The following is a 17,675-nucleotide window of genomic DNA, read 5'->3' as shown; positions in this document are numbered from 1 at the left end:
TTTTTATTTTTAAATATAGGCTTGTTTCTGAGGTTTAGTATATTCAGCTAGTTCCAATAATAAACTCTAGTAAAGACTCACCTCTTGCATTGCAGTTTGTGCTGTCCCATTCTATGTGGTGTGAATTTGCATCTGCTCCAAGGACTAGATGTTCGCCTTTCCTGTTTGCATTGCAAATTAGGTTCTCAACTTTTTCTGATGGGGTCATATTAGTTAAGTCATATGGGAGGTATGCATAGCCTATGGTTATTTCTCTGGGTCCCTCCCAATTTCCAAGTTTAACTTTGGCCACGGGTAAGTCCGATGAACAGTGTTCCTGCAACATAAGACATTTTAGTTTCCTGTTCACAAGAAAACATGTTCTGGGTATTTCCGATGTATCGTACATCAGCCTACCTCCAGATTCCGCCAGTGTTGCTGCTCTGTCCTTGACTACCGAAGGCTCTTGAATAAGGGCCACGTCAATAGCCTCGGACTTTTAACTTCCTAGCGAAATTGGCCACAGCTGCTTCTTTATGCTGAAGATTGGCCTGAACGACCTTCAGCACCATCTTTATCAACGTTGGGTTTAGTTTTTTCCCTGATGACCTGAAACTTGATCTGCCCAAGTCCGAGCTTAGCCTTAAGGCTTCTTTTTTTTTGAGCTCTTCAAGTGTTAACCAAGGGTTAAAACGACTGTCCTTCCTGTCATGTCGATTGAAGTGGCATTCAGCACTCTCCACTCTTGCGTTAGAAGTTTGGTATCGTGCTGATTGATTCTGACAAGAACATCCTCCACTTTCAACTTGTCAAAGGGAGGTGGGAACTTGATGATGACTTTGGACATGTTCAGCACCTTTTTTGCATCCACCACCTCTAGTGTCTCCCCTTTCCATGGGTTACAATTTGATACTGTCTGTTCCAGCCAACTTTTCGTTTCTGGATTTGCACAGTTCAGTACCATAGCTCCACTGTTCAACCTTGTTGACTCAAGGAAGCCTGGCAGACATCCATCTGACAGCGGCTTCATTTGTGCTATCAGAGCAGATGACAATTCAGTCATGTCTTCCTCCTTGAGTTTTCCATCTGAAAAGGTCTTAGGTATTATTGCAACGTTAACTGAGGATAGTCTTTCCGTAAAGGACATGATTTTTTCTTCCTTCTGTTTCTTGGAGGGTGGTTTTGTAGCCGAACTTGATTGCGTGCTTTCTTCCGACCTCGGCCTTTTGGGCGTAGTCATTGGCATACCGTAGCGTCTCACCGATCCCTGTTCCATGGCTTCTTCTCAACCCAAGTCCCAGCCGCTATCTTGGCTTCTTTCCTCGCCTTCTTCTTTTCCTTGTAGTAGACACTTTTGCGAGGTGGTCTATCTATATTCATCCTATTTAGTTTCAATGCCGATTTCTTCAGGTCTTTCTCACTGAAATCTTCTCTTTCCTTTTGTTCAGAAGTCTGCTTTCCTGTTGCTTCCATTTCTTCTTCAGATTTGGATTCACCCTGCCCTAAAGGGACTTCTGTCTCCATATTCTCCTCTTGGGCCTGCCGCTGGACCTGCTCTTCTGGAGCTTTCATAGCTTCCCTTGGTATTTGTTTAGTTGGTTCACTTGCAATGTCCATGTTTCCATATGACGTAGGGTTTTTGCCCCTTCTAAGATCCTGAGCAGCGTTTTCACCATCCATGATGAAGCATTCCGCCAGACATTGTCCTCCCGCAACTCAGGCTCTCCGTAGCAGGCGCCACACTCCTCAGCCGCCCATCGCGTAGTCCGCCCCTGGCCCGAACCCGACCAGGTTTGTTCCACCTTCAGTTGGCCTACTCACGTGGTTCCCACTTGGTATTACCATGACGGAGTTCACAGCCATGGAATCCCCCTAGGGTGGGTTCGTCCCGTTCCCAACCCACAGCTCGTTCAGGCTACATAGGGCAATGTGATGTGTTGGTTCCAGCACACCGCATTGAGCTTTCACCTCAATCACCAGCACCAACTTCACCTGAACCACCGTATCACCCATGCGGAAGTAACATGGATGCCTCTCTAACATGTGTGGGCGAGGTTTCCACTTCCAAGCCTTGGCTTGGTCTAGTAACAATATGGGATATTCTATTAAATTATTTGATATTTTAGGTGCATGTTGTGGTAACAAGCAGTGTGGTGCCAAAGGGAAGCCGCCCCCTCCCATCGCACCCAAGCCTCGACCTTGGTCCATGGTGGGCAGTGATCGGAAATCAGGTTTGTAATCTGAATACTTTGTCTTTTATAATACTTGGCATCTTGGAACTCTCAGTTATGTTTTCCATTTCTTTGTGTAGGTGACTTCACTCTCCTGAGTGATGGTTCAAGTACAAATACATCGGCTGCCAATACTCCTGATTCTGGTGACGCGCTTGATGAATCCACTGACTCAGGTGTGGCAAGTATGGGTTCAGGTTCTGCAGGTTTGTGTTTATGTAGCTATTAAGTAGGTTATCTAAGTGTGCAACAATCTTGTTTGTTAAATGGCCTCTCCATGAAATTCTAGGACCAGGGCGTTCCGTACGAGAGTTAGCTGCTAGCCTCAACAAACATGGTGGTTCATGTGATTCAGATATCAAAAAGAAGGGAAGCACCCATGGAGATTCTGGTTAGTATGCTTGTCAGATTTGAACTGTATGATACTGTAACTTGTGGTGACGTCATGTGCTCCACTACTAGATACCTTGAAATATCAAAGGAACAAAGTTTAAAGTATCAGGAACTACCACTTGTTTATGTCTAGTACTCTGTTGTCAGGTACAGTAGTGCACTAAATCTATGACTGCAGTGGTTCCTTCCACTCTAATGTTGTTAATCCCTGACTGGTCAACACATGTGACATTCTGAATTCACTCTATTGTTTTTGCCTTCGTAGCACTCACAAATTCTTCTAAAAAATTAATATATCTTTTTGGTAATGTGAGACTCGTGTGATAACTCTACTCGCTGTTTGTCGTGCTGTTCTCTGCCCTCTGCATCAGAGTCCTGCAGAGAGGCCCAGCCCATGAGCTGCTTCGGCAGTAGGCTGCAATGTGCTTTGAAAGGCTCGAACATAAGAAGCCCATGACGTCATCGGACGGGCCGGTCTGGGCCAGCTCTCTGTCATTCGTATGCAGTGAGCCAAGGACAGCGCTGTAGTAGTTCTATGGGCTGACTGCTTCAACGTGTACAGTTTACTGTGTGTCAGCGGAGTGCGTTGCATTACGGTCGAGTGGAGCCGATCAAATTTGCTATGGTTTTCAGTTTGACTTCTCCGTCTATCCTGTTATCGAAAATGAATATGGACTGTAGTTCTAAAAGAAAAGAAACAGTGGAAAAAATCATGAAGTAAAAAAAAAAAAAGAAGAAACAAACGAACTAAAACCTGCACAATACAAGACTTCTGAACCAGATCCTAAACTTAAAAGTCATATTTGGTTGGTATTCAAGCCTGCAGTTGACGGTGATGGGAATGACGTTAATTTTGTGTGCTGTACGATCTGCGCTGAACTTCATGTACACACTAGCAGTTACCCGTGGCTTCTCGCGTGGATTTTGTAATTTGATAAAAGTAATCGTTCCTCGATACTGTACTAAGACATTATCTGAAAATCCCTGAAGTATAAAATCTGACTGAAAAATTGAGTTTCATTTACCCCAGAAACTCTTTGAAAACCAAGTGTGTGGTATTGCCTTTTGGGGCTGAGATGACCATGTGACATAGAACTGTACACGTGAGAACGTCTTCTTTCAAGTAAAAAAAAAAAAGATTTCTTTATTTTTAAAAGAGATCACAATAACATATTTCCACATCTGTAACATCTTCAGGTTTTGAGATACAAGTATCCGCGTAAAACGAATTCAACCTCTTTATCAGACCTTCCTCCAACCCCACCTACGTGGATTTTATGAAAACAAAAAGAGTGACATGTTTCTTTATTTTTAAAGGTCATTCAAAGTACCAAGTTCCATGTCTGTAATATGTAAAGTTTTTGACATACACTGTAGATATACCGGTACTCATTTTAAAAGTTCATCGGCTTTTTAATTCTTTTCAGTCCCTTAAGTGGTTTTTCCGAAAACAAAACAAAGTACGTGCTTATTGATAAAGGAACTGCCAAATACCAATTATCACGACTGTAACATCTTCAGTTCTTGGGATATTTGTATCCTCATGAAAAGAATTCAACACGTATTTCAATGCCGCCCACCCCCCTCCGAAGTTAATTTTACCCTCCAAAATGAGCGTTTTTTATTTTTAAAGGTGATTTCAAATACCCATTTTCACGTCTGCAACATCTTTAGGTTTTTTAGATGTAAGTATCCTCATACAAACAATTCAACTAATATTTCAGTCCTTTCATCCAAAACCAAAAGAATACGTATTTCTTTCTTCTTAAAGGAGACTCTAAATACCAATTTTTACGTCTGTAACAACTTCAGTTTTTAAGATATCAGTACCCTAATAAAATGAATTCAACCCCCTTTTCAGTCCCTTTTACAACCCCCCCATGTTAAGTGGTTTTTCAAAAACAAAATAGTACCTTTTTTATCTTTAAAATATTAAAAATATCAATTTTCACATCTGTAACGTGTTAAGTGTTTGAGATATACTGTAGATGTGCTCATCTTAAGAATTCACGCCAGCCCACATTTCAGTCCTTCCCCCCTCCCCCCCCCCCACCTTAAGTGTTTTTTCCGAAAACAAAATTATACATGTCTCTTTATTTTTATAAGAGATTATAAATACCACTTCACGTCTGTAACATGTTAAGTTTTTGAGATATATTGTACATATGCTCAGGGATTATGTGTACAAATTTTGGTTGGCAGCTATGCCCATACGTACACGCATAATCTCGCTACTGTAGAATCCTGGAGCTGGCGTTGCCATGGTTACGGCGGTTCATTTCCTTATCCGATTCCGAGAGCAGGGGTAGTGTGGGGCCAATATCTCCATAACGGTCGGTTTTAGGGCCCATAGGGCTTAACGAGATTTGTTCTTTGGGTCAAGGGGCTTAAAATGAGCTTAGTCTCCTCCTTTCATGACAAATTCGATATTTCGCCTATATTAGCCTATTATTTTTATATCTCCCCCGTCGCCCCCACCTCGAATTGTTTTGAAAATAAAATACAGCCCATGTGTCTCAGGGATAATGTATATTTACATTAGTAAAAGGATTTTTAGAATCGATCCAGTCGTTTCTGAGATTACCCTCCAGATATACACAAACTAACAAAATTCGCGCTCTCTCTTTGAAAAAAAAATATGAAATGGTGTATGGCTTTTAGTACCGGGAGTGTCGGAGGACAAGTTCGGCTCGCCAGATGCAGGTCTTTTGATTTGACTCCCGTAGGCGACCTGCGCGTCATGATGAGGATGAATTGATGATGAAGACGACACATACACCCAGCCCTGGTGCCAGCGAAATTAACCAATTAAAATTAAAATTCCCGACCCTGCCGGGAATCGAACCCGGGACCCCTGTGGCCAAAGGCCATTATGCTAACCATTTAGCCAAGGAGCCGGACGCTCTCTCTTTATTATATTAGTATAGATTAAAGGAGTCGGACTGATTTTGCCTTTTTATGATTAGATAAAAAACTTACGATGAACGAGGTTTGCTTGAATGACGAGCATTCTAATGTTTCCGTGTCATCAGACTCCACGACTATGCTGCAACCTGCCAAAGTAATGAAGTTTTCTTCGTGGACTGACGTTCATGATGCTCCTATTCCAACAGATGAGCTGGAAAGATATTTAAAGCAAAATTGTGGAATGGAAGAAGATGGATATAGCGTCCTATTGGAGAACAAGTGGACAAAACTATTCAAAATTTCACCAGATCACTAAGAAAGTAATATGTATGCAAGCATCAAGTTCAGATTCAGAGAAAAATTTCAGTTCAGCGGGCTTCATTCTCTTCTACAACCAGACAATTGCTGATGCTCTTCTTTTCATTCCACCACATTAACAATGACCAATAAACTATGCACACTAAGTAAGTAAAAGCTGTTCAGGTTTGTTTTTGTTGTTGGCATATTGCATGTCATCTTGCTTTGTATTTTATTTTGAGGTAAATGCGAATGTAGTCCTACGAATATGCTTCGTGTTATTTAGATTCATTTTCAGTTAACTTGATGTCAACTGCAAACAAATATTAATTTATAATAAAGTTTCTGTTTGATTTCAATTATTATTATTATTATTATTATTATTATTATTATTATTATTATTATTATTATTATTATTATTATTATTATTACAGTGCTGCAGAAATCTCTACCATTTAATTTCCAAATGCGATTAGCCTACTTTAAAATATGTTATTAGCGTACGGGAATTCGTAGAGTGAATGATCCAAACAGTAGTGTGACGTGAACATTTCGTTGTGCACAGCGCACATGTTATTGTGGAGAAGTACTCGAGGTTATTCTACTGAGCCCGCCCAGTGCGGTGGGCTGTATGAGCCCAGTGCTGTGGGCCAGTACGCTGCTGCGTCAGAAGAGAACGGCACTGCACGGGCTGGGCTGCCGGAACCCGTGGGTTTGAAGTACTGCGCGGTTGGTCTGGCTGCAGGACTCTGCTCTGCATTGCCCTTTTTAAGTGCAATTATATTTTCAGTAAATCATACACATCGATTGGGCCAAGTAGCACGTGCAACCTCGAGCCCAGAAAACCAGCAATTTTCCATCTAAGCCACTCAGCCAGACTCTAAAATATCAATTTGTGGAAAATACAACTCGCATCATCCTCCTCCCTTGCATTTTTCCACTGATGAAAGGTTTGCTTTCCAAATTGATGTAGTCTGATTCTTCAGTGATTTTCAGATCGGTGTCTTGCCACTGTTGCTTCGGGCTTACACATGGACATTTTCCTCTTGAGTTTGTGGGCGACTGTCAGAATATATGCATGCTTCCTCGCGGTTACAGCCCCCGTATGTTGTTGCATGTGCAGTCACTGAGGACCATTCTGATAAACAGTTACATCCCCAGTCAGTTCTTTGTAATTTTTACTTAAGTATACATTCATTTACAAAATGGAAAAAAATCCACACCATGAAGGAATCATGGGAGTGTAATGAAGGTTGCCACACAGTAATGTTCCATTTGAATTTAATGCTGATTGCTTGCACGGAAGTGCTACTGGGGGTGTACATGTCCCATTCAAATAAGGCCTTGGTAGCAATGTGAGCCACACAGGACATGCTGCATTCCTGACGGCACATTCGACAGGCTTTTGAAGTTGAATTTGAAAGAGGCTGCATCATTTGACTAAGAGAGGCAGGTTGGTCATTTTGGTGCAGTGCTCGCCACTTGAACCATACTGCAGTATTGTTGAAGGCAGTGGAAACGTGAGGTAAACGTGTTGAGAAGGCTTGGGTCGATCATGGCAGACCACATGCTATTCATTGTGTAACAGGCTGTGCTTTCCACTGGCATCATTGCATACCATCCAAAGACTTCAAAGACTTGTCATGGCAGTTACGGATATGCCTTTGTCCACCAGTACCATATCCAGGTGGCGAGCAAAGCAGGATCTGTCATTACAGCATCCCTTACAACCTGAGCATCGCCAAGCACTTTTTGAACTTCTGCCAGGAAAAGGCAGCATGGCAGCTTGGAGATTGCAAGTAACCAGCTTCATTTTCCGTATCAAACTCTATTCACAGAGTGTTACAATAATTGAAAATCTTCCACCTTTTTGATACTTTTTATTTGCTTTTTAGCAAATTTTTATTTGTAAACAGTACATGTTTAGCTAGTTTAATGGTGTGTCACACCATTACTATACTAGACGTAAAGCAGCATCAAACGTTCCCCCTCCAGGGTCACAGTAGAATTGGAGTCTAACAACAGCAAGAAATTGAGACGAAGACTTTTTCCAAAAATTGACCAGCAATCAGCTTAAAAGTTCCGCATTAGACTCAATTTAGGGCACTTTAAGCAAGCTCGTAATAAATAACAGCTTACATGGAAGGAGTGAAAGAAAAAGCATTCAACAACAATTTGCACAGTGTCATGAAGCCAATCATTTTTAAAACCTTTTAACCGGAAGACAAACAGACATTTTTAATGTAACAAAATGAAACTTTTAACAACTATTCCAATGAATAGATATAGTTTTTAAGCTGACCAACTATGTAATCATCCAGTCTCACTTCATTAACCCATTAACCCCCACATTGTTTTAACATCATTTTAATTTAATTTGTATTCTAGTAGTCTTTAAGAGAATCAATGTACTTGCAAATAACGTGTTCAAAAACTTAGCGATTCACCTAAGCTTAACAACAGCTGAAGATGTTCCCAAGTGAGAACGAAACATTTACTGTTTACAAATAAAAATTTGCTAAAAAGTAAATAAAAAGTATCAAAAAGGTGGAAGATTTTCAATTATTGTAACTCTCTGTGAGCTTGGAGATTGGCGACGAGTTGTGTTCATTGACAAACCGTAGTTCTATCTGTATATAGATGACCCCCAAATTCAAGTGTAGGGACGTCCTGGCCAGCACAGGTGATCCATGTTTCATTGCAGAGTGGCACTCCGCCATAATGAGAGGTGTCATGGTGTGGGGTGCCATTTCCTATAATTCCTGCTCACCTCTGGTAGTGACTGAAGGAACCCTGACAGTGCAGTGCAGTACAGGAAATTCAATGACTGTATGTGGTTTTTTTGTTTTATCCTTCCTGGTGCATCTGGGTTAACCCCATTTTCCAGCAGGGCAGTATGCAGCATCGCACAGCTCTGATATCTCTGGCCTGCATTCAAGATGTTAACATACTTCCTTGCCCAACAAAGGTCTTCAGACCTCCTCTTGCCCATCGAGAATATTTGGGACCAGTTTCGACGGCAACTTTGGCCGGCAGCAACTAGGGGGAAATTGGATGATCTGTTGCACCAGTTGTGACAGGTTCATCCTCAGAACATCATCCAATGTCTTTATGCCTCCATGCCTGACCATGACACCGGGTGGTCATACTGTGTACTAAGTGCATCCTGAAAATGTTTGTTACCTGCAATAAGTGCTTGGTGGTGTACAATATTTTCTTCACTGTTATCACGTAGGTGCACCTATGATGGCTCCATTATGGTGCATTTTTCTGTTTTTGCAGTGAGTATAAAAGGGCTTCTGCAGATCATTTTCACGTCCAAGTCATTAGTTATCAATATAAATTACCATTGCCAATGTTACCGTGGTTCCGTGGCTCACAGAAGAATAGGATGTGCCTGGGTTATACAGTATGGCTGGAAAGGGAATTATGTATAGCAAATATTTACTTTAACAAAATCTTCTTTCTTTCCTCTATCAGGTACAAAATTAATTGGGAGAACTCCAGCCGTTGACTTACGTATGAAAGAGCATAATTGCTCCCGACAAGGAATAGTAGAGGCTAGCCTGAGTGAAGCAATCAGTTGATAACTTACAATTTCAATTAAACTTCGTAACCCCTAGGGTGACCCCACTTTATAATGTTCATACACTGGTAGCCCCATGGTGGGCTATCCTTTACAAAGTTCCACAATCAGTTTAAGTACTGTTCCTCAAGGGTACCTAAACGTAGACATGGTTACCCGAATAAAGATAACGAATATACAGGGGCATAATTGCCCATACTACAAGGCCTAAATAATAAAAAGGAAAGGTTACACAAAACAGGCCAATAACAAAAGGCTAGGTGGCGAAACACCAGCACTCCTTATTGAACATTCTGGAAGAGACGAGAAACTAAGTGACACAGAGGTTAATCCCATATTAACCCTTTTGCTCTCAGGCTATTTTCTCCAGTCAAGCCCAAAACACTCAGGCCATTTTTCATGATAATGCATGTTAAAATGTAAAAAACTGCCATATAAAGAAATCCCCAGATACAAAATTGAAAAAAATCACAATAGTACACTATTTAATATCGCTTTAGGAAAAAAATATCCCAAAATTGTTCATGGCATATTTTACTAAAAAATAAATTTTAAAATTTGAAAATATATTACAAAAAATAAAAATCGGTTTTCAAATACTAAAAAAGTAATCTGTTCTTTAGTGATATTGTTGTTCAGTCATTCTGAAAATAAGAGCATTTAATTCTGTATAACATGATATAATTTGGTTTTTTGTATTCTTATTTAGTCATGAGTTATAGCACATGATGTAAAGAAGTCAGCATTTTTGTGTTTTGGAAAACATTCTCCTATCATCCCTACCTGTAAAATCTGAATCATTTTCTTCTTTATGTACAGCTTTTCCCACACCTGTGAAGTCGCGGGTGCGAACTGTGTCGCACAAGTGGATTTGGCTCTGTTTTATGACTGGTTGCCCTTGCTGACACTAACCCTATATGGAGGGATGTAATCACTATTGCGTGTTTACGTGGTGGTTTGTAGTGTAGTGTGTTGTCTGCATATGAAGAAGAAAGTGTTGGGACAAACACAAACACCCAGTCCCCAGGTCAGAAGAATTAATAAAAGACAATTAAAATCCCCGACCTGGCCGCGAATCAAACCCGGGCCTTCTGAACCGAAGGCCTCAACGCTGACCATTCAGCCAATGAGTCGGACTGAAATCCGAATCACTATTGGCTATAAAGTCACTGTCATCGTCTAAAGCATCTAAATAATCCAAAACATCGGAATTATTTAGCCTAGAACTTGGCCCAGCCATTTACAAAAATTAGGCCTACTCGTGGCATGAAACTCTAATAACACGAAATGTTAAACTAAAATTCACTTGAGAACACCGGTAAATGTAGGATATAAACAAAATATAATAAACAATAATCTATTATTGAAATGGAAACAATAAAACAAAGGAAAACACGTATTTTGAAGCTTAAATGAGACTGTACTCGCAAGCAGCACACTTCAACTCACCATGCGGTAAACATATGTGGTTTGATAACTTCAATTGTTCCAAACTGGTGAGCTTAGTGTCTCTATCTCTCAAGAAAAGTGTAAACTAAATCCAAAAGCTACTATTGCTCTCTTTTCCTGACATCTGGGAGCCCATTAGGGTACTAATACAGCCATCTGAACACAAAGCCTATAGATCGGCACGCTGAGTGTTTTAAGCAATACCACTTGAGCCGATAGATTGGCTCGCTGAGCGTATAAGAGTTAAAACAGGTGACTAAGGTGGGGGGGATTTAAAAACTGAGACAAGATTTCTAACATTTAGAGGTTGAAAACTTTAGTCACCCAGCTCAGAAGTAGAAAGGGAGAGATCTGAGAGTCAGCACTCGTGCTCCTATACATTAAATATTTTCCCAGTAGGGAATATAAAGAGAGTCCAAAGACCTACATTTCAGCCCAGAGAGAAAGATTACATATTAGATATTAAGAAAACTGCTGAGACCTTCCCCTAGAAATACACACCAGCAAAATCACATGTTTAGGTAAATTCTGCCATTACCTTTTAGTGATGGATCTTCCTCAAGCCGGCCTCACCCTGTCTCCTGGCCCATTCTAGCCTCCATCATGTCACAATCTCAAACACCACAACAAATCAGACAGGACGGCCTAAAGTGCCCTCCTTAAATACTTCCGTAGGGAAAGTTCTAGATTAAATTAAAATACAGAGCGCTGATAGGCTAAATTTCCATACCCCCCAGGTTTGATTGGCTAGATTTCAATAGAGGAGGAACCAGATGATGCATTAACTACTTTCATACATTTAAAAAAAAAATCATCAGAATAAAGGTTTAACAACTACAACAACAAAAATATCTTCAGCAATTAGTTTGTGTTTAGCCATTAGAGGTCTGTAGCATACCAACAATCGAAGAAGGGGGCAATCAAACGACAGGCAGCCCAACACCGCAACCCAGGTCTTCAATTAAATTAAAATACACAACCACCAAAGAGATAAGTGGCGCGTCCGAGCCCTAAATCACGCCAACTACTGAGGGAAGGGTCTCAATAAAAACACAAACACAGGATAGGGAAGCAATGGAATCTGGTTAAAACCAATAAGTCGATGACCATAACAGAGGGTGGAAGGAGTTCAAGATTAGAGCAATTCATCACACTTAAGGACCAAATTTTAATACTATTTAAGAAATTCAAGAAGTAGGGTGGGTGGTTCAATATAAATATGTAAAACAAATTGAAATCAATTAAATTTTAAAAGAAAAATTAATGACAAGGCTCATTTTCAAAAAGAACTACCACACCAAGCGTGGTCACCAAGCTAGAATGTCTATATCCTCAACCAATTAATAAGGCACAATAAGATTTTCTAAAAGAAACTAACTTGAGTTGACATTTAAATTTGAACCTCAAAATAAAATACTGTTCCAGCTCGTTTTATACCTTAGGTGCACCTTCCTGGGTATGCGTGTTCCGTCCATTTACAATTTATCAATTTGTTATTAAACAATTAAAAGCCAACAGGCATAACTACCATAAATAATTACATGGTTCGAGATACTTCAATGAACCCGGAAGCATTTTAAATGAAAACATCTATCCGCGTCCCCAAACAGAAGGATAATGTTGTGAAGTAGCATAAGGGTAGGCAAAAATTTGAATAAGAAAAGAGTCCGAGGCAAATTTAAAAAAAAATAATTGAAAGAAAACAATCAAATGGTAACACAATAATATTAAAGAAATAAACACTCATCCCGTGACCCAGTTCATCACACCAATGGCATAAGTTCACCACACAACAAGGAGCGTCAGAACATCTCAAGTATTGATACAACACTGACCTACACCGCAACAATGCGCGCTAATCAAACCGCTATCAAGATGACAAACGACGGAAGCATACCACAACAATGCAATAAAACGGAGGCAGCTTCAGAAATAGTAGCCATCAATCAAAATTTAAAGGAAGGAAAATTTAATAATAATAATAATAATAATTGCAAATGAAGAAATTGAATTAATAAAAGAAAATGGAATTAAATTCACCTGGGTGTATAATTTACAAACGTTACATAAATTAAATATTCAGTGTCCTTTATGAGGCTAATTATACATACAGACTATACACATTGTAAAACAGTTACCTTGTTTCTTTTCTTTCCACCGGGAGAAATTTTAAATTAATAACCTCAAATACAGCAAATAAATTTATCACAGCTCCTGTAAAGAGCAGATCATTTGAAACCACATGGTTCTCGTGACGTAGAAGTACGTCCCTTCAATGGAAATTATTGACTCGCCCAAATATAACATAACATGTTGGGCATGATCAAAACCTGCGGAATTAAAATAATTTCAACCACAAAAACGTTCACTTGATATGCTTTCATATGGTCGGAAGGTGAATGGATCTTCAGTACAAAACATAATATAATTAATACTACATGCCAAGCTGACATATTGAATGCGTATAGCAGCAACTTGAACGAAGTGACGCCGTACAATCTGGCCGAAATAGTTTATATAACATATAAGGTTGGACTTACCAAGGTGCTATGCAGTTTCACAAAGTAAATATTTTACAACTTAAAACCGTGGTGACATTATTTCCATGTATTACGGCATGCTCCGATGGCGAAGAGAACGTCACATTAAACTTCACTATTAAAAGAAAAACAGCACACAAATAATCTTCTTTCGAGCACCCACCACTAAAAGAAATTGAATTCTCGACGAAGTCACACATTAGGGTGGTTTGAAGATATACACGGACCGCTTGCTGGCCATTGCAACAGGAGGCCACTGCCAGGACATGTTGTCGGGAGCGAAGCTGGCACACAACAACAACAGTTGCAGCGGCTTATACCAGGGCCTGCTGCGGAAAACAGTTGAAAGTCAGTTGGCGAGCCCACCAATACCAATTTCATAACAACAAAGTTCCACTAAATATCCAATGGTGAGGAAAAAGCCCACCGTTATTTTACAATTTACTCCAATAACGACTTTAAATGCATAACAATTAGATATCGCTGTGTTGCCTTACATGGGGCAAAGTTAAATAATAGCTTCCATTCTTGTTTTCTTTTAAATTCCACACGAACAGGTTTCAGTTGTAGCGGTAATTCCATATAGTCCCCATAACTATACGGCTACAGGTCGCAAAGCCATCTATCCATTGGAGAAGAAAGTTTTAGAAGTTTTTAAAAGTTCGTGTTCACTGACATAGATGGCCATAGAGAAGGTGCCGGGGAAGGTGTATGCCTGGTACATACATCAATCACTTCAAATTAAGGATAATCATAAAGTAGAATAGGAGAATATCATTACGGCATCAAGTCTCTATGGGCTGTTTCAAGTCCTGGCAGGGTTGGAGAGGTGGTGGTATATATCATATATGCTCGCATATAACTCGCACTTTTTTTGACAAAAAATAAGTGTGAATATTTTCAGTGCATGATGTATGTGGAGATTTGTGTGCAGAAGATTGTATTCCCAAAGAAAATTTAAAATTTGCCTTAGGCTATTGAAACAAGACAACTGGCATACTTTACCCTATTCATTGTCTCTGCCTTCAGTCTCCGAGCTTATTACATTACATTATCTTTATTGCCAACCATATTACATGCACCATCGGTATACGGTAATAAAGAAAGAGGTTGACCCACTACTGTCAGACTCATTGGCTGAATGGTCAGCGTACTGGCCTTCAGCTCAGAGGGTCCCGGGTTCAATTCCTGGGCAGGTCGGGGATTTTAACCTTAATTGGTTAATTCCAATGGCTCGGGGGCTGGGTGTGAGTGGCATATTCAGCATTTGAAATCATCCTAGGAAGGGCCCTCGTCTTCACAGACATGCAGGTCGCCTAATAGGCTGTCAATATAATGGTCAATATGATGGCCAGGCAGGCATCTATTTTTGGAAATGAGACATAGCTCTCATAGTGCATTGGCACTGCTGGTGGCTTCAAATAGCCTATGCAGTGGCCTCCACGGTATGCACTAGCCTTGCGTCTTGGGTGGTGTGCTAAGTCCCAACTGACGAGCCTAACTTAGCACACGAGGGCGAAACGCAGGCAACCAAGAATGAGTTAGCTGGAAAATTTATAATGTCCAATAACGGACCATTATATTGGTATTATAAATTCACTCATTCGGGACAAAAAAAAAAATTTAAAAAAAAATTTAGGTTCCCTATGGGAATCAACATCTACATCATAATAGGCTGTCTACGAGAAAAAGACTCACACCAGGCCTCTCCAGAGGCCATATGCCATTATTATTATTATTATTATTATTATTATTATTATTATTATTATTATTATTATTATTATTATTATTATTATTATTACCCACTACTTAACTCCACTAAGTCTATAACTAATTATCTACTAATCTACTATGCAGCATCTCTCACATGAGCGGATAGCCAACTCCACATGTAAGACGCCACCACTACAACTAACTAAACTAATGATTTAACTACATGCTACTCTATTCTAAACTGACTGGTTGTGGCATCACCCCTGATGAGGGACAGTCCATCCTTCCCAATGATGCCACAACCGGCCCTGCATTGTGAAGCCGGAAAACCGCATCCTCAGATACCTCTAATGCTATCAATGCTATTCCTCATCAGTCCTTATGTAATAGGCTGCATGTGAGCAGAAACCAGCCGTACACGTGGCCCGCCACAACTCTCTTCTCCAGCCAAGATGGAAACTGTACTCAGCTTATTTCACTGTCACATTGACAGCGTGTTTCCTCTCACCTACTCTCACTCCCCGTGCAGATGTTCTAACTCATCACTCCTTGGGATAGGTCAGATCTATCCCTCCCTCTAACTACTTATGTCATACACTCCATCATCTCGCATGAACTATTTCGCCCTGGGTGGATAGCCAGTCCCTTTAGCAAGACGCTGACTCTACATGCAACAAAACTAACTACACACCCAGACTCCTGCTTTTTCCTACACAGAGTCCATCCTTCAAATCTCATTATCTGTTACTCTCATCACGATATTCTACATAAACTTAAACACACACACAAAAAAATCAGTTCATCATTCCAATCTCTACTCTGTTCACTGTTTCTTTTTGTAGTTCTTCCCACACTCTCTCTCTCTTCATTTTTACACTTATTGCCTTTATCTTATTACTACTTGTTACGAACTTTTGTTCTTGTATTTCACATCAGTTCTATAATTTTTTATAACTCTTCTCTTAATACATATACCTTAACAATATATAATACATTACCCTTGTAACTACAATCCACTAGTTATCTTCTCATCACTATATTCCCCTAGACTTACACTGCACACATACAAGCAATCCATCCTTCGCATCTCATTCTCCCTTACTCTCGTCACTATATTCTACATAGACTTCCCCTACATACATACAAACAATTCATCATTCAATCTCCCACTCTGTTTACTCTTTCTTTTCATAGTTTTCCTCTCCACTGTCTTTCTCTCTTCATTTTTACACTATTGCTTTTATCCTATTACTACTTATTACAAACTTTTGTTCTTACATTCCACCTCAGTTCTATAATCTTTCATAACTCAATCAATTTTACCTATCTCTCTCAGCTTTCAACTCCCTTATCTCCTTCCTTAATCCCTCACTTTCTTTATAAATCTTGTCCTAACCACATTTAAAAATTTTGAAATATTTGTTCCTCTCTCCCACTCTCTTCACAACCAGGATGTCATCTTATAAGCTTTATCTAACTTCTCCACTTCCTTCTTATTAAACAATTTCCTTTTCATCTCATCTAAAGCTTTGCAGTGGTTAATATATGTAAATCCAGCCACCTGTCCCCACACAATACACACCTATCTGTATTTTCCCTTCCTACCCACCCTCTACTTCTCGGTACACCTAACACCCACCATTACAAGCCTCTCTTTGCTCTTCTCCCCTCAAAATCTGTTTGTGGGTTAGTTACTTCATTCAGTCTCTATTTCTACATTCCATTATTAAACTCTGCCTCTCTATATCTAATATTCTCACCTTTATCTTTTTCCATATCCATTCTTTCCTCTCCCCCCATGTAACACTCCCATACTCCCCCAAACCAAGTTTTGCAATCTTTTCTTATAGTTATTCACCCATTATCCTTCATTCCCCATGCTTTTCTGAAATCTATAAGCTTCCTGTAATAATTCCCCTCCCTGCACTTCCTTCAATCTTATCCAGTACTTTACCACCCTCTTTACCGTTTCCACCTCCATAGACTCTTTGCAAACTAATCTAGCCCCTGCATTTGCCGTGCAGTTTGGTAGTCCCATCATGATTTTACTGAATTTCGCCACTCCTTGGTTTAATTCTACCCTATCCTCTTCCAGTCCCCATACTTCCAACCCAAATAACATTTTACTCTTAACCAGTGATTGAAACACCAGTTTCTGGATTTTTGTATTTTATATCTGGGAATTTATTTTCTAATACCCTTACCGCTGCAAGTGTTCCTGTTCCCATTAATGTGGCCCTCCTACAGTGTTCTTTCCATGACACCTTATTACTTATTATTACTCCTAAATATTCTATTTTTTCTACTGGTATAATTTCCTCATGATCTACCTTCCAGACTTTCTTTTCTTTCCTATCTGTCCTGTTCCTACATACCATTATTTGTGTCTTTCTCACGTTTTCTCTAAGAGACCATCTTCTGGTATAATCTACTACCTCATCTAACCTTCTTTGTAAATCCCTTGCCTTCAATGCTAGAATCAACAAATCATCTGCGAACAGCAAACCCGGCACTTCCCTCTTCCCTATCCATGGACATTGCCATCTCTCCCCTCCATGGCCCTCTAATATATTATTTATA

General features: G+C 39.9%; 1 protein-coding gene across 3 annotated transcripts in view; it reads left to right on the top strand.

Annotated features, from left to right (window-relative positions):
• LRR (Leucine-rich repeat) overlaps nucleotides 1-17,675 on the top strand; it is an 808,120-nt gene that overhangs the window by 779,937 nt on the left and 10,508 nt on the right. The window contains exons 27-29 of one of the 3 annotated variants that reach the window (XM_067142208.2): nucleotides 2,106-2,210; nucleotides 2,291-2,386; nucleotides 2,500-2,601. In XM_067142208.2, coding sequence (XP_066998309.2) covers nucleotides 2,106-2,210; nucleotides 2,291-2,386; nucleotides 2,500-2,601 — 303 coding nt within the window. Of the gene's footprint in view, nucleotides 1-2,105; nucleotides 2,211-2,290; nucleotides 2,417-2,499; nucleotides 2,602-17,675 lie in introns of all 3 variants that reach the window. The other 2 variants (XM_067142207.2, XM_067142206.2) reach the window with 2 other exon arrangements.

Source organism: Anabrus simplex, chromosome 2 (assembly GCF_040414725.1).
Source record: "Anabrus simplex isolate iqAnaSimp1 chromosome 2, ASM4041472v1, whole genome shotgun sequence".
Lineage (NCBI taxonomy): Eukaryota > Metazoa > Arthropoda > Insecta > Orthoptera > Tettigoniidae > Anabrus > Anabrus simplex.
The sequence above is the reverse complement of the archived record's forward strand: the minus strand, read 5'-3'. Positions and strand labels throughout refer to the sequence as shown.